The sequence below is a fragment of the Sapajus apella genome, unplaced genomic scaffold (assembly GCF_009761245.1).
Source record: "Sapajus apella isolate SASKATOON/1434 unplaced genomic scaffold, GSC_monkey_1.0 scaffold83, whole genome shotgun sequence".
In the NCBI taxonomy this organism is placed as follows: Eukaryota; Metazoa; Chordata; class Mammalia; order Primates; family Cebidae; genus Sapajus; species Sapajus apella.
Genome location: NW_022437023.1, coordinates 3,704,543 through 3,727,677, shown reverse-complemented (window position 1 = coordinate 3,727,677; position 23,135 = coordinate 3,704,543). Strand labels below are relative to the sequence as shown.

At 48.5% G+C, this 23,135-nt stretch overlaps 1 protein-coding gene across 2 annotated transcripts in view; it reads right to left on the bottom strand.

Annotated features, from left to right (window-relative positions):
* The window catches only part of PNPLA1 (patatin like phospholipase domain containing 1), a 43,345-nt gene that overhangs the window by 2,902 nt on the left and 17,308 nt on the right, over positions 1-23,135 (bottom strand). Inside the window, exons 2-8 of one of the 2 annotated variants that reach the window (XM_032253560.1) lie at positions 18,867-19,099; positions 17,307-17,372; positions 16,032-16,241; positions 15,004-15,064; positions 8,729-9,337; positions 4,796-4,880; positions 3,470-3,595 (exon numbers count right to left, since the gene is read on the bottom strand). In XM_032253560.1, coding sequence (XP_032109451.1) covers positions 3,470-3,595; positions 4,796-4,880; positions 8,729-9,337; positions 15,004-15,064; positions 16,032-16,241; positions 17,307-17,372; positions 18,867-19,099 — 1,390 coding nt within the window. Of the gene's footprint in view, positions 1-3,465; positions 3,596-4,795; positions 4,881-8,728; positions 9,338-15,003; positions 15,065-16,031; positions 16,242-17,306; positions 17,373-18,854; positions 19,100-23,135 lie in introns of those variants that run through there. The other variant, XM_032253561.1, reaches the window with a different exon arrangement.

Here is a 23,135-nt window from a genome sequence, read left to right as displayed (position 1 = left end):
GTGCCCCAGTCCTACACACTGCCCCGGGACCCTCCCAAATGTCCCACACAGGCCTGGGCACTAGTCATAAGGTCCTGACATGTCTTTGTTACCTGGAATTCCACAGGATGCTTCCACATTCAGCTTCTCATTTAAGTCCCAAATAACCATAGGTTGAAGGCAGAGTTGATGTTATAGACAGAAACTGAAACTCCCTCTAAGTAAAGTGACTTGCCAGAACGGAGAAACCAGTGCTAACCCCTGTGACTTCTGACTCCCAATCCAGTGCTCCCACCACCCTTGTAGGCCATATCACTAAGTTGGAACATCAAGATACTGGTGACAGAAAACCTGGATCGGGATCCTGGCTCTGCCACCTACCACTGTGTAACTTTGGGCATGTTACTTAGCCTCTTTGTGCCGTGGTGCTGGGCACATAAGTACTATGTAAGTTGGAGCTATGATTATTACATTCATATTGGAATGGGGGAAATTCCGTAGAAACTCAAAAAAAAGGATCTCTTATGGTGGAAACTTGGTGTCATAGACTTGGCGGCAATTAGGAGGATTTGGGGGCAGGATGGGGTCCTCCTTCTCCATTTGTAGCCTGTAGGCAGTCTCTCAATTTCTCACTCTGTCTCTTCACACAATCCAGAGTAAGATACCACTGAACTCTTACTCTCTTACTGGAGGAGAGCCAGGGCTAGCAGAGGAAAGCGAGGCTGATGCGTACACCCAGCCATGCTCCAGAGGAAGAGCAAGGCTGACATCACTGCTGGTCCTAGAATGAAAGCAGCCTGGAGCAGACTTGACCCAGCCTGCAGCCTAAGCAGAGCTATCCCAGCCAACACACAGGCCCATGAAAGAGAAACATAAATGTCATTGTAATCCACTGAGATTTGGGGGGATGTTTGTTATGCAATGTTATCGTAGCAGCAATAACTGACTAATGCAGTCTGCAGCAGAGTATGAATTTCGACCTCTGATTAAAAAACAACACTGATTCATGCATGGGACATCTACCCTTTGGCTTTTGTTCTGGCACCTCTCTCTGCTCGTCAGCGGGAACGTCAGCTGGGGACGGGAAGTTTGTACAGGACTAGCCCATGGATGTGACAGCGGTTGCAGTTTGGGAGGAAATGAGCAGATTTCTGTTCTTCCTGAATCACTCCCCCTTCTCTATCCCTAACACTGAGCTGCTCTTGTCTACCCCCTGCCCCAGCCTTTGGAATTGCTTAGGATCATCAATTGGTAAACTGCCGCCTCAGGCAGGCTCATCATCTGTTCTGTAAAGGAATGCAGCAGACAACCACCTGCCTGGTGCAGAAGGTGTGACCCAATGACAGCAGTGCTTCCCACAGTTTATGAATGTTGTCTTGTTTGTTTTTTATCACAGCCTGCTTCTTTGTAAAGCACCTTCATTCCCAGGAGGTTTGTCAACCAAAGTGGCTCTTACTGAACTGCATAGTTGCCGCTGCTCTGCCGCAGTGGGAAGAGAGCTGGCACTGGAATCAAAGAACTGGAGACTGGGCTTGGCTTCCGATAGTGCTCCTAGCCCCAGGGAGGCTCCCCACACCCACCGCAGACCCGCCTGGCTTCCCACAGCCAGCTGAACTTAACCATGAGCTCCTAGGGACAGAGATAAGGTCACTTAGGCTGGGTGTGGTGGCTCAAGCCTGTAATCCTAGCACTTTGGGAGGCTGAGGCGGGTGGATCACCTGAGGTCAGGAGTTCAAGACCAGCCTGACCAACATGGTGAAACCTCGTCTCTAAAAAAAAAAATTTTTAAATTAAAAAAAAAGAGATAAGGTCACTCAAAGGTCAGGGAAGTGTTGGGGCTGGAGATCAAGAATGAATGAGAAGAATCCCAGGGTGGGACTATTGATCCCAGGAACCCAGGGACCTCTAGCTACCGTCCTGCACCCTCCCTTACCCAGCTGTCATCCAGAAAAAACATGTGGTTTGTTCCGCTTCCTGCAGCAGCTCTAAGACCCTCCTACCATCCTGCTTCCCACCACTCACCAAGTGCATTGCTTAGACTTCTAGGTGGGCTTTTAGTCACCGGGTGAGCTTCTGACCCTTGTCTGTCTGAGAAATCTCTGTGCCCGTCCAGGGATCCCACTTGGGACAAGAAGAACCAGGACGATGTTGTGCAGAATGGTTAGAGCTTTTTCTGAACAACCAAAGACTTGAAGTAGATGAAATACTAGTGTGGATCTGTTCCATTGAGAGAATACTATGTTGCCAAGGCCAGACTCCAACTCCTGGGCTCAAGCGATCCTTCTGCCTCAGCCTCCCGAATAGCTGGGACTACAGGCACCTGCCACCATGCCTGGCCAATTCAGAGAGTACTTTGATAACCCAATGAAATAATTGTAAATAATACTCAGCTTGGGTTTGAATTTGAGGCTGTCATTTTGAATTTGTGAGTGTGTTTGTATATACACATGAGGCTTTAATTAAAATATGATGACTCAGTAAAAAAATTAAAACTTCGTTTAGGTGGGGCTCAAAGCTCATCAAATTCCTAGGTCCTATTCTTACCTTTGTCTAAAGTTAGATTAGGAGTAAACTGTTGAAACGTGGGGATAGAGTTTAATTCATTTTTTCTTTTGCCAAAGTCCAGGAGAGCGTTTGGCACTTAGTAGGTCCTCAATAAGTGTTGACTGACTAAGTCAAAGACAACATAATATAGTCAAAAAGCTCTAAGAAGCAGGCCTACATTGACGAGGGCCCTGAACTGTATGCTGGCAACAGTTGAGTGTCACGTAGGCACTCACTTGTCTAGTTTTGTTTTGTTTTATTTTTTTCAGGATGAAGTTTCACTCCTGTTGCCCAGGTTGGAGTGCAATGGTGCAATCTCGGCGCACCGAAACCTCCGCCACCCGGGTTCAAACAATTCTCCTGCCTCAGCCTCCCAAGTAGCAGGTGCATACCATCATGCCCAGCTAATTTTTGTATTTTTAGTAGAGATAGGGTTTCACCATGTTGGCCAGGCTGGTCTCGAACTCCTGACCTCAGGTGATCCACCTGCCTCGGCCTCCCAAAGTGCTGGGATTACAGGCGTGCGCCACCGCGTCCAGCCTGTCTAGTTTTGTTATTAAGTAGCAACTCTTCAGAAGCTGGGAGGTAGCCAGTTAACCTCTGGGAATCATGTAAACATAATACCTACTTATTGTGAGCTATTATGCATTCTGCACTCTGTGGAGCAATTTACATCGTTGATCACAGTAAACACTCACAGCCTTATGAAGTGATATCCCCATTTTACAGGAAAAGGAAGCTCGGGGAGAGCAAGTATTCCAACCATGATCCTTGAGTGGAGTTGTGGCAGAGCAGGATTTTATGTCTGATGTGTCTGTTTCAAAGCCCAATCTCCCCCCGCACCCCCCACTTCCCTCCACTCCCTTCTATGCCTCAGAATCTCCCTGAACACAGTTCCCAAAGCTGCTCCTCTCCGTGGGATTTAAGGAACATTAGTCATGCTCACTGCACTTTGCTGCTTGGTTTTTTGGATCGCGGATGTCTTGGGAAGCCTTTTCTGGTGCCATTTGTCTTTTGCTTGTTCTTCTTGAAGACCTTATTCACCCAGTTTGAGTCTTCAGCAGGGCTCTCCCTAGGCAAAGAGATTAAGTAGATGGTTCATGATGGGCCTGGCCTGGGCCCTCCAATATCGGGGCCTGCTCAGCTTCGCAGGTGGACATACCCAGCCTGTGGTTCTCAATCCTGGCTGAAGGATTTCCCAGCAAACTTTTTAAAAAATATAATCAATGAATATTTATCTAAGTGACATCATGCCCATGAGTCAACTGAAACTCAGACTTTTATACAGTTATACGTAAATGCAAAAAAGTTTAAATTATGTGAATAAAATGCGTAACTTATGCCTAAGCTCAAAATTGTTAAATTTATACAAACTCTTTCAAAAAGTTTTACAGTTAAAATTATACTTAATGTGGGAAGCAGGTAAATTTCAATATGCTTGATGTGAGAGAGAGTGCAAACATAAAAAAGAATGCCTTAGGCCCTGCTCTATCAATACCTGCAGCTGTGGTCACGGAGAAACCCACCACTGCCAGAGTGGTCCCAAGGCAGGGAGGGATGAGAGGGGGGCTGAAGGTGTGGGGAGAAATACCCTTGACCCACCCTCTGATCTTCGGTGGTGCCTTCCCCACCATCAGCACAAACAGCATTCAGCTTGCAAAGGAGCCTGGGTAATGTGGTTCTCAGGGAAGTTTTTAAAAATGCAGACGCCTAGGTCCTCTCACAGCTATTGCAAAGATATAATGGAGTGCATGTTACACAACCCAGACACTTGATGTGCACAATGGAAAGATTTTCTGGGGACAGTCTACAACCTAGGACTCTCAGGTCATTATCATGCTAATAGAAAATAATTCCGAGTAAGGGAGGCCTTTGATAGAGACCCTCAATTCATTTCATGCAGGAGCTACCGAAGGCTGGGAGGTAGGATGCCTGCAGGCCCTCTTGAACTGTGGCATCACCAGAGAGTAAAACATGAGGGCAGGGGAGGCACATTCTCTCACTGCACTCAGAGAAGGAGCATCCCCAGCGTGCAGGAGAAGAGAATGACATCATCAACATGGATGGGCTCCTTCCCCACACATTGCCCTAACTGAACAAGAGAAGGTGGCTTTGTGGGATATAAAGGGGTGGACCTGTAATCACACAATCACACACACCAGAAAAGGATCCCAGGGTTCCTGGGGCAGCTAAAGTGGTGGAAGATATTGCTCAGCCACGCTCTCTTCTCCCGCCCCAAGGAAAGAACGTGCTCCACGAAGGAGAAACTTACATTACGTAAGGCTTGCTGATGGTTTCCTTCACATGAACAAGAGGCACGGTGCTTTTTGGATTTGAAGAGTCAAGAGGAGCTACAGCTAAAAGTAAAAATAGTGGAAACAGGAGTGAGATGGGGAGGGGGGATATTAGTCATTTTTGAAATAGCAATAGTAAGTAAATGAACATATTTAAAAACAGCGAAAAACTCTCTTATCCTCAAATTCTCATCTTTACAAACAGAGTCATGTTGTGAGACTTGGCTGAGATGCAGGCCCGCAGCGTCCGTGGAGGCGCTGACTCGGACCCTTGGTGGAACATTAGAAACAACTTCCAGGGCTGGGCGTGGTGGTTCACACCTTTCATCCCAGCGCTTTCGGAGGCCAAGGTGAGCGGATCCCTTGAGGCCTGGCGTTCGAGACCAGCCTGGCCAACATGGTGAAACCCCATCTCTACTGAAAATACAAAAATTAGCCCGGTATGATGGTGCATTCCTGTAATCTCAGCTACTTGGGAGGCTGAGGTGGGAGAATCACCTGAGCCCCGAAGTTTGAGAGTGCAGTGAGCCGGGAGTGAGATCCTGTCTCAGAAAAAAAAAAAAAGAAGGAAAAGAAAAGAAATAGTAGCTCTCTCACAGAAAGCAACGTATTAGGGAAGGTTTTCAGGAACATCCCCTGGAGGGGCCTGGACTTTCCATCACATGCTTCATGTAATGCTTTTTTCTTTTTTCTTAGAACAGATTATGAATAGTTCCATGACCATTGTTCTGAAGCAAGCACTTTGCATGCTTTTAATGAGTACGGGGGTACATAGTATTTGAAGGTTAATATGTAACTGTGTATTATAGATAAATAAAAGTAATGTGAAGTATATGTAGTTATTTTGTTAGAGACCTGTTGTATGTCCCTAGCTCTCCCAAATCTATTCACGATGAGGCTTGTCCATTTGTTTTTGGATTTTCCTAGGGCTTTTAACAATTTTCCTGCTCCCCAATAACACCAAAGGCCATTGTTAAATGACTGATACCACTCAACTCTAGGGTGGGGGTGTCCAATCTTTTGGCTTCCCTGGGCCACACTGGAAGAAGATTGTCTTGGGCCACACATAAAATATGCTAACAGTAATGATAGCTGATGAGCAAAAAAAAAAAAAAAAAAAAATTCATAATATTTTAAGAAAGTTTATGCATTTGTGTTGGACTTCACTCAGAGCCGTCCTGGGCCGCACATGGCTCTTGCAGTCCCTGGGATATGGGCTGGACAAGCTTGCTTTAGGGGGTCTCGCTTAGATGGCCTAGTATGTCACCACTGAGGCTCAGCTGTGCCTATAACATGGTTTCTCTGTCTCAGTACCGGCTATTGACACTAAGGATCAGATAGCACTTTGCACAGATCAGATAGTGTTCTGTGTAATACAGGATATTTTTCAATGCCCCCAGCCTCTAACTACTAGGTGACAACTAAAATGTCTGCAGACATTGCTAAATGTCTCCTGGAGACAAAATCACTCCTAGTGGAGAATCACTAGAATATGTATGCCCTCTCTCCACCCCCTATATGAGTGAGAAATGCCACCTTGGGGCCCAGGATTGCTCAGGTACCTGAAGATGGCTGCCTTCGTGCACAGGTGTGATCAACGTAAAACAAATGTTTTGCATGTAACAGGACATAAGAGGTGTGATCAACATAAAACAAATGTTTTGCATTTAACAGGACATAAGAGAGCAGTTAAAACACTGTGCCCAATTTTCTGACTCTTTTTTTTTTTTTTGAGACAGAGTCTTGCTGTGTCACCCAGACTGGGGTGCAGTGGCACGATCTCTGCTCACTGCAACCTCTGCCACCCAGGTTCAAGTGATCCTCCTGCTTCAGCCTCTTGAGTAGCTGGGACTGCAGGTGCCTGCCACCATGCCCAGCTGAATTTCTGTATTTTTAGTAGAGATGGAGTTTCACCACGTTGGCCAGGCTGGTCTTGAACTCCTGACTGAAAGTGATTTACCTGCCTTGGCCTCCCAAAATGTTGGGCTCAAAGGCATGAGCCACCACCCAATTTTCTTAATGGTTTATTGTTTTTGTTTCATTAAAAGAATCAAAGTAAATCTGTTCCAAACAAAGGGCATCTCCGCCAACTTGGGGCTGATTCCCAAGGAGGACACATTGCCGACCTGTGACGTCTACTGTGATGACTCTGGAAGTTTGCCTGAGGACCATGAGCACTCTACAATCTGGCTTCAGTCCCTCATTTGGGTCTCTCTCCCTCTGTCCCCATCCAGACCATCCATGGTGGCCATACACATGTCCTCTCCTTCCTACAGAACCTTGAAAGTACCCTGGACGTTCCTGCACTGCACCTGAGTGTCTTATATAAACAAATTCTGAAATGCTCTTTCTATTCCATCCCATCCAATTCCATAAACCACGATGATCAAAATCCTGCCCATTTAAACTCACCTGTCACCTCCAAGCAGCTTTTCATACTCTCCCAGAGAGAAGTGGTCTTATTCTCTACGAATACCCTCCAACACTGTAATACTTCCGATTTTTTTTTTGAAACCGAGTTTCACTCTTGTCCAGGCTGGAGTGCAATGGTGCAATCTCAGCTCCCTGCAACCTCCACCTCCTGGGTTCAAGCAATTCTCCCACCTCAGCCTCCCAAGTAGCTGGGATTACAGGCATGCACTATCATGGCCGGCTAATTTTTTGTATTTAGTAGAGACGGGGGTTTCACCATGTTGGTCAGGCTGGTCTTGAACTCCTGATCTCATGTGATCCACCTGCCTCGGCCTCCCAAAGTGATGAGTTTACAGGTGTGAGCCACCACACCCGGCCCCTGATTGTATTTTTGAGGTTAGTATCTTTGTTATCTTCTCTGCTGAAAGGGAGATTTCCTGAGTAAGGAATTGAGAACAGTTTATCTTTGCAGCCCCTATAGTGGTGCTTCTGAAACCATCTGTAGTGAGGAACCAGCTTTTTTTTTTTTTTTAATTTCTTTACAGTCTATAACAAACTTTTGTGAAATACAATGTAAATGAATTAGTAAAAAATGGACAAGCAATCAATGTGGTGGCAATCATCAACCTTAGTGCTATAAATGTTTCTAAGTGATTACTCTTAATTTCTGCACTCACTCCATGGTGGGCTAGTAACACACACTTGAGGGCTGGATTGGTCTGCGGACCACTCTGAGTAAAACTACCCAGTACAGTGGCTTTCACAGTCAAAAGCTACTGGCACAGTGGTCCCAAATGTGAGCAGGCAAAAAAATCACCCGGAGAGTTTGTAAACAAGACAGCTGGGGGCCGGGCGCGGTGGCTCACGCCTGTAATCCCAGCACTTTGGGAGGCTGAGGCGGGCGGATCACGAGGTCAAGAGACCGAGACCAACCTGGCCAACATGGTGAAACTCCGTCTCTACTAAAAAAAAAATACACACACACACACACAAATTAGCAGGCGTGGTGGCAGGCGCCTGTGGTCCCAGCTACTCGGGAGGCCGAGGCGGAAGAATCGCTTGAACACAGGAGGCGGAGGTTGCAGTGAGCCGAGATTTCGCCACTGCACTCCAGCCTGGTGACAGTGACAGAGCAAGACTCTGTCTTAAAAAAAAAAAAAAAAAAAAAAAAAGGACAGCTGGGCCCCACCTCCAAAGTTGGTGATTTAGTCCGGCTGCGGTAGAACCTGAGATTATAATTTCTCACAAGTTCCCGAGTGATGCTTTTGCTGCCGGTGGGGGCACCGCAGTTTGAGAAACACTGCACCAAGGGAACGAACAAATGTCCTTTATACTGCCCCCTTGTGGCAGCCTGTCCTCGTAATGGACAGAGCCGCTGAAGCTCACTGCAAACTTCACCCATGCACCCCTAAAGTAGCAGTTATCAGCCCTGGTGTCCTGCTCACTTGTCGAGGGGCTCCAGGAATGAGAAAGCTGTAAGAAGCCAGAAGGGTCCATACCTTGGGGCTGTCCTCGGCCTAGTTCCTCCACAGGTGGCTGAGCAGGGGAGGCTGAAAGAGAACCTTGGGGTGGTGTTTGAGGTGCCCCCACAGCTGAAGTCCCCAGCGATGGCCTGGGTGAAGTGGATGCTTGAGAGTGAGGGGATCTGGGTGGTGATCCAGATGGTTGTACCTGCTGCTGAGGTGACGCAGGTGACCGCCCAGGTGGTGTGGTGGGCAGTGATGAGCCGGATGTGGAGCTGGGTGGCTTGTGCACAGCTGGGAATGATACAGGTTGCGTGCCAGTTGAAGAAAGTGGTGTTGAAGAGGCCAGTGGCTGTGCAAGTGGCTGCTCAAATGGAGATACTGGTGGTGAAACAGGTGGTTCACATGTGGATTCAGGTGTCTGCACAGGTGAGGACGCAGGCGGACCATGGCTGCCCCTTCCCTCCGCTTTGGCAGCGCACTCTGTGTGAGGTTGTGTGGCTCTCTCCAGACTGGCCCGCCGTGCTTGAAGGCTTGGTCGACTGTGTTCAGGGCACTCATTGCCGAGGGCGAGTTGTATCTGGCAGTACGCTTCCACCCGGGGGAAAATCACTCTCTTGGAGGGAGAATGAAGATAAACAGCATCTAGGAGAAACAACAGCATGGGGTGTTACTCAGCCCTGGCAGGAGCATAACCTTTGCAGAAATGGTTTCTTGAGTTATTTTCCTAAACAAGATCAGTGCTTTTCCAAGGTCTTTCTGTACTTACTTGAATGTATAGTGAGTGAAAACAAACTGATGGTTCCTGGCACTTACGGTGTAGTGTAGGGGAGCAGGCGTTACCCACCCAAATCATCTAGAGTTTGACTAAGGCAAGCGCAGGAAGAGAGGAGTGAGGTGCTGTGAGAGAGGCAGCTCATCTGAGGGAGTGACTGTGAGCAGAGGTCTGGAGGGCACGTGGTGCAGGATGGTCACGGCGAGGTGGTGAGGGTGTTTCAGCAGAGGGAACAGCACGCACAAAGGCCACAAGGTTTAAGGACACACCAGGTGTTGGAGGCCCAAGGTCAGTGTGGGGCGGGGGGACTGTACTGGGGGAGGGGCTGAGAAGGTGGCAGAGGCCAGACTACGTCAGGGCTGCAGGCAGCAGCTAGGATCCTTGGTTTTCAATGCAAGTATGATTGTAGCATGACTTTTAGGCAGGGGAGGTAAGGTTCTGAGAAGTCACTGTGACTGTAAAACTCATTGAGAAGGCAAGAGGGTTGCCTGAGCCTGGGAAGCTGAGGCTTCAGTGAGCCGTGATCGCACCACTACACTCCAGCTTGGGTGATCCTGTCTCCAAAAGGGTTGGGGGGGTGGCATTTATCTCTACCATATAACAGCGCTTAAATAAGAACACAAACAATTCAATTTTTTAAATGCATAAAAGAACCAATTGAAAGGGCTCCCAATGGCCAAAGCTGGAACAATTTGAGGAACAAAGTAGTGTTATTGAATAACAACACAAAGTATAACATAACCATCTGAGAGTCCCTCCTGCCATAAACACACGATTACATAAGTAAGCACATCAGGGAAAAGAGACAAAGCTCTCTGCAGAAGAACTCTCAACAATTTATGTAGACACAGTTGGCCCTTTAGGAAGTGGAGTGGAACTTTTCACTCCTTAAGTATGAGCTGTACACAGTGACTTTCTTCCCAAAACTACAGTAGGGATAGAGGGACGGTACTTTACAATGCAGAAACCTGACAGATGCTACCTCAGCCAGGCGGTCACCGTCAACATCAGCAGGGATACGTCATGTTGGCAGCATGTGCCCTTGAGGTAACATGATGAGAATGGCACCTGACCTCTGTCGGCTGCTCCCCAGAACACACAACCCCAGCCCAATCACAAGAAAAACATCGGACAAACCCCAATGGAGGGACGTTTTACAAAATACCTGACCAATAGTCAACTCTGTCAAGGTCATCAAGAATAAGAAGAGTCTGAGAAACTGTTATAGGCAAGAGGAACCTGAGGAGACGTGATGACTAAAGGTAATGTGATCCCTGGGTGCGGGGTCCTGGAACAGGAAAGAGAATTAGGTAAAAACTAAGAAAATCTGAATAAGCAATGGCTCTCAGTTAATAAGATATCAAGAGTGGCTCATGAGTTATAACAAATATACTGGATTGTGTACCATGTTATATATATACCATTCTGCAACATCTAACAAATGTGAGACAAACACCCTGTGTTGTTTTCACAAGTTATCCACAAATCTAAAACTAACCCTAAAAAAAAAAAGCTTATTAAAAGTCTAGGAGAGAAATGTGCAAAAGAGTGGAATGAATGCTTCGCCAGAGAAGATCCATGGAAGGCAAACAGGCAGATGAAGAGATGCTCAGCATCTTTAGTCATGAGGGGAATGTAGATTAAAACCACAAGTTACCGACACGTACCTGTTAGAACGGCTAAAATTTAAAATTCTGAGCGTTAATTAAAAAGACCAAAAGTTTTGGAGGAACTGAAATGTTCATCCATTGCTGGTGGGAATGTAACGTGGTACCACTGCTTTGGAAAATGATTTGGCAGTTTATTTAAAAATCAAACATATATTCTGGTTATCTATCCAAAACAATTGAAATAGGATCTGGAAAAGACACGCATACACCCATGGGCACTGCAGCGTTATCCACAAGAGCGGTAAGGTATGTCCTTTGTCAGATGGATGGATAAAGAAAATGTGGAATATATTCAGCTTTAAAAAGGAAGAAAATCCCATCGCCTGCTACAACATGGATGAATCTTGAGGCCATTTATGTTAAGTGAAATAAGCCAGTCACAAAAAGACAAATACTGCATGATTCCATTTACGTGAGGGGACTAGAGTAGTCAAAATCATCAACACAGAAAGTGGAATGGTGGTGGCCGGGGGGCTGGAGGAGGAGAAAAGGGGGAGTTGATGATCAATGCATCTAGAGGTTCAGTTTTGCAAGATGAAAAAGCTCTAGAGATCTGTCGCACAGCAATACAAACATAGTTAAGACTACTGAACTGTGTGCTTAACATTTGTTATGTGTTTTTTTTTAAACCACAATTAAAATATTTGTGTATGTATGTTAAACATGCATGCACCATGCAATCCAGTCATTCCATTCCTAGGTATTTACCCAAGAGAAAGGAAGGCATATGTCCACACCAGACTCAGGCATGAGTGTTCACGGCAGCTTTATTCATAACAGCCCAAATCTGGAAATAACCAACAGGCGAATGGGTAAATGAGCTGTGGTGTGTGCATACAGCGGTATAGTCAACTCTTTTGTGGTCCATTAAGACAGTGGCAGGGAACGTAAAAAGGAACAAACTATATGTGTAACAACATGGATGCATCTCAGAATAATTATTCAGAGTGAGAGAATTCAGATGTTAAAAAGGAGTTCACAAATAGTAAAGTAATCTATAATGGTAGAAAGCAGATCGGGGTTGCTTGGGAATAGTAGGGGTGAGGGAGGGTGGGAAGGATCATGAAAGGGCATGAGGAAATTTTGGGGATGGCGGATTATTCACTGTCTTGATTGTGGTGATGGTTTCACAGGTGTGTGTGTGTGTGTGAGAGAGAGAGAGACTTATCAAACTGTGAGAGGGAAGAAGGGAGTCGGGGAGGAGGCGGAAGAGAGGTTTGGCCTGGCATGCCTGGATGCCGGATGAATATTTTAGACATGGCATCCTCTGAGCTCCAACCTCACTCAGCGCCCACGTTCACACATCTGTGTGGGGAATGTGGATTTTCAAGCGCGCCAGCGTGCACTGCCCTTCCCCTTGGCAGAAGGCTGCTGCCAGGATGGGCCGAGTGTGGAGAGAGTGGCTTGCCTGACAGCAGGAATAATTAAGTGATGTGAGCCCTTGGGAGGGAGGAGAAACAGGCTGTGAGAATGTGAGCTGAGGAGTGGAGGGTGACACCTTTTGGGGTGCAGCTTCCTGCTGGAGGTGACCGCCCACCCAGAAAGCAGTCCGGCAGGGGCTGGGCGGAATCCCATTTTCTGTTCCCAGATGGCAAGGGGGGAGAAGAGTGTGGCTCTGGAGACCAACTGCAATTTCTCACTGTATGTCAGTAGTTCCTGTTCACGTCTGATGCAGGGAGAAAAATCCAGTCCCACTAAATCCAAGAGGATTGAGGTAGTGAAGGTGAAATCTGAGCTGAGAAAGCCGTGCCATACACTGGCAAATTGGAAGAGGAAGCAAAAATAGCTGGTAGTCAGCAGGAGACAATTTCTCCCTTAGGAGTTGTTTCTGTTCCTACTTGGGCCATTGAAAAAACTGCCCCCACCCATATCCTGCCTCAATTTTGGGGGCGGATTCCTGAAGTGCCACCATCAGGTTTCGCCCAGCGGTAGGCTGGACTGACCCTAGCCAGGACACAGCATTCTGAGGTTCTCATGAGAGCCACCATTTATCTGAGCATTGTGCTAAGGGCTTGATCTTTATTCTTCAAAATAAAACCATAAGGTTCCATGATTAGGCCCCTTTTACAGATGAGGAAACTGAGGCCCCAGGAGATTAGTTACCTGCTCAAGATCACAGAGTTAGTAGGTGTCTGGAGCTAGGATCTAACCTCCCCCGTTTTCTCAATAGATTAAGAAAGCCTTAGAGAGGGCAAGTGATGATCCTGAGGGTCACACAGCTTGCGGTGGAGGGGTGGGGGCCTAGAGCTACTTGCCTCCTGAGCCCAGGTTTTCTGCATCCTGCTCTCCTGTCAGTCCACCTCTCCACCGCCCTTGTTGGGAGAAAGCACTCAGGAGAAAATAGAGACAGGACAAGGGGAGCTTGGGAGGCAGGAAGGAATTTTGAAGAAGGGAAAAAATAAGTGATCACCTCCTAGGAAGAAAATCTCATCCAACCCCTTAATCTCACCCACAGAGTAGTTTTAAAGGTACATACACAAAAAGTTTACCACAGAATTACTCATAATCACCAACATTTGGAGACTCAAAGGAATGATCAAGCAACATTTTCTGTATAGCTATGATGGAATATTATACGACTGACAAAAAAGACAGTCATAAAGACACATGGCAACGAGGAAAAATCTTCCGATGTAACCTTAGGTAAACCTTTTGATCTAGAGATCCCTTTTACTGAAAAAAAAATTGATTCTAAATATGGCAAAGCTTGTGTTGGTTTCTTTTTTTAGAGACAGGGTCTCAGTGTGTCGCCCAGAGTGGAGTACAGTGTTGCAGTCAAGGCTCACTGCAGCCTTGATCTCAAGTAGCTGGGGCTATAGGCGCTAATTGTTTGTTTGTTTGTTTTTGAGACAGAATCTCGCTCTGTTGCCCAGGCTGGAGTGCAGTGGCGCAATCCTGGCTCACTGCGAACCCTGCCCCCCAGGTTCACGCGATTCTCCTGCCTCAGCCTCCTGAGTAGCTGGGATTAAAAGCGCACGCCACTACACCTCGCTGATTTTTTTTGTATTTTCAGTAGAGGCGAGGTTTTGCCATATTGGCCATGCTGATCTCAAACTCCTCACCTTGTGATCCACCCACCTCGGCCTCCCAAAGTGCTGGGATTACAGGCTTGAGCCACTGTGCCCAGCCCTAATTATTTAATTTCTTGTGGAGATGGGAGTCTCAGTCACCCAGGCTGGTCTCAAATTCCTGGTTTCAAGCGATCTTCCTGCCTTGGCCTCCTAAAGTGCTGGGATTACAGGCATGAGCTACCACACCCAGTTCTGTTCATTTTTCTTAACAAAGACGTTTGCCATGGAGCTAGCACATAAAATACATGTCATTGGAATTGTTTCCTCTACCCTGATAATACACAGAGAATAGATAGGCGGAAGGACCAGCATTCCAAACCTACAGAGGGCAAGGGGTCTTCTCTGTGATTTGCTGATTGATAGGTCACTCAAAGTCTTATGCAAATATAAACTGGTCATGACCAGTTCTACATTAATAAGGTGATTTTACTGGAAAGAGAATCAAGTGAAAGAGAATGAAATGACATGAAAATGGAATTCTCCAGGAAGATCTGAACCCTGGATTTCCTAAATAGAGTTTTTAAATTCATAAACACACCTGTACAACTGTCCTAGACACTGTCCCCTTCGTTAGCCCCAGAGCCCCCTTTACATGGAGATCCTACTTTCTAGCCCCAGAGGTCTGGGCTGGGCCATACAGCCTGTTAGGTCCCCACCCCCATTTCCAGCTCTCCCAGGTGAAGGGTTTCTCCAGGTCACAAATTTGGGGGGAATGCCCCTCCCTTCAGCCCTTCTACTGTTTGAACTTTCCTTACCCTCCAGCATGCCCTTGCCTGGGGCCCCGTGGGTACTTACTCAGCCGCCTCAAGTACAAGACCGCATCCTCGTACCCTCGATAGTAGTAATCGTGCAGGATCTGGGTGGGGGGGAGCGCCAGGAGAATGACTAAGGCTGCAGCGATGAAGGGAACCACAATCCCCCCGACCCAGCGCAGTTGCTCCCATTGCTCTTGAACTTCATTTGATGGACTTTTCAAAACATATACATCCAGTGCCCCATCCCTCACTATCTGCTAAGAAGAGTTGGGGAGCAATTCCTGATCATGCATCCCAGTGATGCTGCGTTCATGAGTGACGCCATTTGTGGCAGATCCTCAGCCTCCCCCGGGCAGGAAAGTGGTGGGTGCTCATGGCAGAACCAGAGGAGGTGCCTTGGGGCATATGAAGAGCAGAGTTTGGAGTCTGGGTTCAGGTCTCTGTGCTGCCCCTTATTGGCTGTGTGGCTGTCACCACTCACAGCCTCAATTTCTTCACCTATAAAATGGGGACAGTAACACTATTGATCACAGAGGATGCTAGAGGATTACACGAGATCTTGCCCGCAAAGCCTTTTCTGTAAAGGGCTGATAGTAAACACTTATTTTGGGCTTTGCTGGCCATATGCAGTCTCTGCCTGATGTTCTTTTTCTTCTTCTTCTTCTTCCCCCCCATAATTCCCTAAAAATGGAAAACCCTTTCTTAGCTCACAGGCTGTAAAGAACAGGCCAGAGGCTGGATTTGGCCCATGGACTGCAGTTTGCTGACCCTGGCTTTGGTACATGAACTGTGAGTGGAAGAGTTCAGTGAACATTTCTATCAGCACTTCCGACATCATCTTGCTTTACAGGGGAGAATACTGAGGCTGCAAGAGCTTAGGGGACTTGCTCAAGGTCACACAGCCAGTTAGCAGCAAGGCCAGGATGCAGGTCTAGGAGGAAGTTTAAGGGATCATTTGAGGGGAGGAGACACAGATAGAACTTGAGTGGGCCCCAATGGCTCTCTGATCCCACCCCTAGTCCTAGCAGGGTACCTTCCCCTACTCCCCAGACCCCTCCTGCCTCTCACCACCAGGTCCGGGGGGAACAACGCGTGGGTCATCCTGGCGATGTTCTCCAGGGAGAACTGGAAGGAGCAGTTGAACATTCGGAAGTCGTGGAAGATGGCGGGGCAGTCCCGGGGACAGATGTCCTGCTGGCCGCTGAAGGTGGAGATGGTGATGGAGTCGGTCCAGAAGGCACAGGGCTGCATGCCTGTGAAGCCCCCATCGATGTACCTCTGTGGGGGCAGAGTCAGAAATGCTCACCTGGGGCCAGAGTTCCCAGCCCCACTTGGAGTACATGGAAACAGCCCATGGGACATGGCACCAGCTTCAAGGGCCCATCGAGGAAGGGCCAGAAGACCCTTCAGGATAAGCCTGGAGACAGAGGTCCTGGTGGGTGTATGGTGTGCCCCTGGTCACTTGGTGAGTCTGTACTGGCTTCTGGACTCCCAGCCCAGTGCTCTTTCTCGGCACTGATCCTGCCTCCACTACCTTAGTGGTGCTGAGACTGGGGTTCCCAGGGCTCTGTGCGCAGGGGACCCATACTCTGGGTAAAGCAGGAGACGTGCTCCTCTGCCACAGACCCAGCCACCACGTGTTCACCCACGAGCCCCTTCCCTTCGGGGCTTCTGTTTTCTCACCTATGAACGAAGGATAACAAATACTGAGGCTCTAACTCTCAGGGCTGGCTGCTGTGCAATCCAGGCTCCATCTACCACCTGAATCCTAGTCTCTGGCCCTGACTTTCCCTGCATATAAAATGAGGAGGGAGCATGAGCTAGAGCGTCACCACTCAGAGTGTGGCCCGCCCACCAGCAGAATGAGCAGCACCTGAGGCTGATTAGGGCCGCAGTCCCCCAGGCCCGGCTGCAGACCACCTGGATCAGAACTTGCATCGTTTGACGAGACCCCAAGTGACTCATAGGCACAGTAAAGTCTGTAAGGCCCTGTCCTAGAGGGCCTCCGAACAGGTCCTCATCATTTGAGTGTCCAGGTCCCAGCGCTTTGGGGTGCATCTCCTCTGCTCTATCAAGTCTGGGAAAACCTGCCAAGCCTATGGAGCCTTCATTTGCTGGGCTTGGCAATGGGTACGTGGGTCCAGAAAGGAGCCTGCCCAGAAGCTCATCTTGAAGGCCCGGAAAGCACCTACATTGTGAATTCTGAGTAAAAACGCAAGTAACTTTCCAATTCTAGGTCCCCACTGCATTCTGAGACCAACCCCCGGTTCCCCCAGGTGTGAGTCACAGGGACCCGAGGTCCCCTGGATCCCGGCTCACCCCTCACCACGCCGGAGCACTCACCACACCTCGGTAAGTCGGGGGGATGAGGCCGCAGTACACGGGGACGAAGCAGCTGCAGTACAGGGCCTGCGTGGAGAGAACAGGGCTGAGATGCCGGGGCGGGGGGTGCAGCAGGCACAGCTCACCTGTCGGCGCTGGCCCACCCACTGCCAGCCTGGACCTCCTTAAACCCTAGGTGAAGGTGGCCCCCTGGGAAGCGGAGCTTCAAGTTCAATTCCTGGCCTGGCCCTCACTAGTTGGGTCCTTGGTAAGCTACTTGGTTCATCTGGCCCTGACGTCCCAACTTTAAAGTGGGAAGGGGGGCTCATTAGCTTCAGGGTCCCTTCTGATGCTGAACTTTCATAGATCCAGTAGGATTCAACCACCATTAATATGTGTCAGTCCTGGGCCAGACCCCGGAAGCAAAGGAGGCTGAGAGGTCCACGCTTGGGAGTGCCCTGTGAGGGGGAGTGAGCAAGTGGGTGACAGAGCAATGGGGTGACAGGGGCTTGGTGGAGATGAGCATGGGCACCGTGACTCCACAGGAGGGGTGCGGGCAGGGTGGGGAGGGGATGAAGGGAGGTTCCCTGGCAGGAGGGACTGGGTTTCAGCAGCAGGTGAAGTGGGGTGGGAGGGAGAGGGGATCCCAGGCAGAGAGAGCGGCAGGTGCGAAGGCCCAGTGGCCTGGCTTGTGTGTGGTTTGCTAGGGTTGGCATGGTAGGGGTGGAAGGCTGGGGAGAGGACCAGGGAAAGAAAACGGCAGCTGTGGGAGATGAAGTCAGAACGGGGGTGGGCATGAGGAGGCGGATCTGGAAGAGCTGGTTGCTGAAAAACCCAGCGGGCCGTGAGGGGTGGAGGGGTGTCCATGCCCACCACCTAGTCATCTCTCATCCCCAGGGTCACTACCAGGCGTGTATGGGATGAGGATGGGGTGGGGAAGGCCCTGTATGTGGGGGAAAGAAGGAGAGTGGAAATATGGGATGGAGGCCACGCTGCTTAACCCTTGTCCTGAAAGACAAAGGGACTTATCTGCAGCCCTCTCCAGCAATCATTCTTCATAACTAAAATTCATATTAATGAGTTTAGAGCAGTGCACTCAGGGTTAGTGTGTACTTTTCTAAGTAAGAACTGATTTGGTGGTAATTCAATCCCTTATCAAGAACCACTGGAAGAGAGGGGGCAGAAAGGGGACATAGGGTGCCCTCTCCCCTGATCATTCCCACAAACTGGGAGTAATTCAGGGGGGATGCATGGCGGCGCAGCCTGGGAGGCTTTGAAGGGACCTCCGTCCTCTGCAGGTCACACCTGGGCCTCTGGGAAGTTCCAGGCTTAGCGCAGAGGGCCGGGCGGGAGAGGTGCAAAGGCTGAAGCATTGAGGGTGGCAGTCAAGCCTGGTTCGTCCTGGGCTTCTGTGTCCATCTCATCTAACCCTGCACCTCGCACAGAGACACACTGGGGGCATGAAGGAAGGACTAGGGAAGTGAGGCAGACGGGTGAGGCAGCGGGCTGGGCTGTGGAGAGCGAGCAGGAGCAGCCCTCCCACGCCCCCTCTCAGCCCTCCCTCCAGGCCCAGCCCCTTGCCTCGATGAGCTCCTCCTTGGATGTGAACTCTGAAACCACAACACTCTCCCCGTCCGTGAAGCGGGTGAGGCTCACATGGAGCTTCCCCGTGGTGACCTTGTAGGAGTCCTCAGGCAGGACCCGGTACAGAAACTGCCTCATCATCTGCACCATCTTGCAAGACGGGGACAAGGGCCCCAGGAAGGATTTCTTCACCTCGGCCACACCCACATTGAGGACTCTGAGGTACTCATCTGCGGAGGAAGCAGAGAAGAGGGGGCGGTTGGCGTCACCCAGTGGCCAGGGGCCAAGGGGGTCTCTGCTGGTTTCTGCAACTCATCCCTGAATCCAACAAATGGGGAAACCTAGAATTTGGAACCCGGGAAAACCTGAGGAGTCAGCCTGCTGTCTTGCACATGAGGAAAGCAAGACTCTGCGGAAGGAAGTCGCTGGCTCCAGAGAGCCCAGAGCTGGGTGATGGTGGAGCTGGACCCAGGTGTACTGACCCTTGTCCAGGAGATGCAGCATGACAGACACCTTCATATCAATGGCTAAAGGAACACTTTCACCCAACCCCAAATAGCTTTCCCCAACTTCTTGTCACTCTGCCTGGAAGTCCACTGCCAGATCACATTTTTGGGGTCCTGTATGAGATTTCTATTAAAACATTGGTGCAGTTGGAAGTTGTTCCCAAGTGACGCCCTGGGATACTTGCTTAGTGCCCACTGAGTCTGCGGGCAGGGAGGGGGTGCTAGTGAATCACGAGGAGGAGGTGAACTTTATCTTGAAACCATTGCATCATCTTTCCTTTATGGCCCTGGTCCAGGTCTGAGAGGGAGACAGGCCTGAGACATGGAGTGTGTAAGACTGCCCTGTGCCATGTGCTCGGTGGGCAGATGTGCTGTTCAGGGGTGGCCGGGGAGGATGTAACCTTCCCCACCCCAAGTCCCGAAAATTCCACCAGGTAAGTCTGTCTGGGTTGTAAGCTTTGTAAGAAGTGCTAACTGGCTTAATTCCCATGACAATAATGGGAGGTAGGTATTTCTGTCTTCCTTTTACTGATCAGGAAACTGAGGCTCAGAAAGGTAATATAACTTTCCCAGGGTCAGTGTCAGCCAGTTGGCAAGTGGATAAAGTAACATTTTAACCTAGGATGTGTGACCCCAGAGCCCGGGCTCCTTCTAACACACTGAGCCAAGAGCTGAGCGCACACCTGCTTTTTGCTGACCACTGCTCATCTCTACCCTGTGCAAGCCCCTGGGAAAATCAGGAGGGAAAACAGCTCTGAAAAGGATTGCTAACTTTTTGAAACAAACATTTAATTGTAAAATATACTATAATATGCTGTATGAAAGAACTTTCTTATAGTTAGTGTCATGTAGCGATGGCGACATGGGAAGCTGTGTGGTCATGAGTTTTCTGCCACGACAGGTAACCAGGCAGAGGCTAGACAAGTACCTCTGTCAGAGAGTTTATCAAAAAGATTCCTGCGTGAGTGGTAAGGGCTAAGATTCCTTTCAACTTTGAGATTCTGGGATTCTCACAGGCACCTTGCAGTACATCTGGGAAGTAACCAGTGTGCCTTACTTGCCTATTTATAAATGGAGCAGCTGAGACACATAGAGGTCAAGTGATTTTCCCAAAGTCACATGGCAATTTGGGGACAAGCCAAAATTAGGGATGCCTTACTCCTCTTGTGTTTTACAATTTACAGATCATTCCACTCCAGTCCTGGAGGTGAGTAAGAAGCTTCAGCACCATTTTACAGATGCAGAAACTGACAGACAAAAGCTAAGTGTCTCACCTGAGGTCAGACAACCAGGCAGTGATTTTTCTGACTCCAAACCCCACCTTCATTCCCTGGGGGTTGGACTGATCTCAGGAATGAAAAGGCTGAGCAAGCCCGGGTTGCCATGGGGACAGCCTTTTCTTGCCAACCTTCAGAATCATACCTGCCTCTGTGGAGTCGGGACCGCCCTGAGCAATGAAGCATCATAGCTGTCACCCTCCTACAGGGGAGGGTGCTCCTGGGAGGTGGAAAGGCCCTACAGTTTTAGCGAGGCTAGCCTTACCATGTGCCAACAGTGATAAACAGTGTTTGCCCTCAAGGGAGGGCAGGGGCTAACCCACTCTCAGGTGATGCAGCAACTGCTCATTTGGATACCAAGGTGTTGGGTCACTGAGGTCTTGCCCATAAAACCAGTTGGGATGGGGAGTCAAGCCGGGACAGGGAATTCTTAATGAGCAGCTTAACAGCTGGCAAGGGTTAATGGTTCTTCTCACGATGCCTGGGAGCCAGGAACGCCTGATCTCCCAGCAGAAGCCACTCCTGGGAGGGAAGCAAGGAAATTTGTTCTTTTTTTTTTTTTTGAGATGGAGTTTCACTCTTGTTGCCCAGGCTGGTGTGCAGTGCAGCTCACCACACCTCCCCATCCTGAGTTCAAGCGATTCTTCTGCCTCAGCTGCCCAAGTAGCTGGGATTACAGACATGAACCACCACACCCAGCTAATTTTTTTTTTTTTTATTTTTTTTTTTTTTTTTTTTTTTTTTTTTAGTAGAGATGGGGTTTCACTATGTTGGTCAGGCTGGTCTTGAACTCTTGAGCTCAGGTGATCCACCCACCTCGGCCTCCCAAAGTGCCAGGATTACAAGTATAAGCCACCACACCGGCTGGAAATTTGTTCTTATCACAAAAAATCAGACATGCTCATTGTAAAAAAAACTTTTAAAAATGCAGATAATCAGAAAGAAAAAAATTAAAATGTCTTGGAGTCCCTCCTCCTAGAGAAAAACATTTGGTCTGTCTTCTTAAACTATATATTTTATTTTTATTCACAATTAGGGGTCATACAGTATAAACTATTTGTAACTTGTTTCTTTTCTTTTTTTTTTTTTCTTGAGACGGAGTCTGGCTCTCAGGCTGGAATGCAGTGGCTCGATCTCAGCTCATCACAACCTCCGCCTCCCCAGTTCAAGCAATTCTCCTGCCTCAGTCCCAAGCTGGGACTACAGGCTGGTGCCACCACTCCTGGCTAATTTTTTTTTTTTTTTGTATTTTTAGTAGAGATGGGGTTTCACGGTGTTAGCCAGGATGTTCTCAATCTCCTGACTCAATCTCATGATTTGCCCACCTCGGCCTCCCTAAGTGTAGGGATTACAGGTGTGAGCCACCACGCCCGGCTGTAACTTTCTTCTTTCACCTAATATATTGTGAATGCTTTTCCAGGTCAACAAATATCCATTTATAATCTAATCTGTTTTTTCACGTAGAGTTTTGTTCTGTCACCCAGGCTGGAGTGCAGTGTTACCATCATAGCTCACTGCACCCTGGAACGCCTGGCTCAAGCAATCCTCTTGCCTTAGCTGGAACTACAGGCATGTGCCACCACACCCAGCTAATTATTTTTATTTTTGTAATAATAGGATCTCGTTATGTGCTAGTGCTCGACTTACGACCACGGTTGGGACCATGGACTGGTCGTAACACGATTTGGTCGTAAATTGAGTGGGCTATACGTACAGTTGAAATGGTGCACGCAGAGATGGTAGTGCTGCCGGAAGCTGGTCCACACTGTCGTATGCCCAGCTGGGCAACGTTTGCGCTGCCAGACGCAGAGCAGTTGTGGCTAGCGATTGTGGTCGTAAAGTCAAATGGTCGTAAGTTGCATAGGTGGTAAGTCGATCAATACCTGTAATAGGATCTCGTTATGTTGCCCAGGCTGGTCTTGAACTCCTGGTCCCAAGCAAGTCTCCCACTTTGGTCTTCCAAAGTGCTGGGATTACTTACAGGCACAAACCTGTAAGTATCCAGTCCATAAGCTAATTTTAAAAGCAATATGGAAAGCTGTTGTAAGGTTATACTAGAATTTATTGATCGGGAAACCAAGAGTGGTTGGCTATTTCATTTGTTTAATTGTTTCTCTAAATAATGATGCAATGAACAATCTCATGCTAGCTTCTTTATCCATATACTTATTTTCCTTAGGATAAATTCCTACAAGTGAGAATGCTAGGTCAAAGGCATACATATTTAAAGTCTTATAATGCTTACTTTAATTGCGGCTTTAGTATATTATGCATCTACTCAACTCTCACCTATTCACGGGTGGGGGTGGATGACAGGAACAAAGCAGTGGACAAGATAATGGAAACAGTGTCGACATTCCAAAGTACTCACATTGGAAAATGGTGCTGTCTGGAAATTAGCAATGCTCTAGCCAGCCATGTATCCTGGGAGGAAGAGGGCAGGAGGTTGTCTGTTTCTCTGAGTCTAGTTCTCCTGCTGCTGG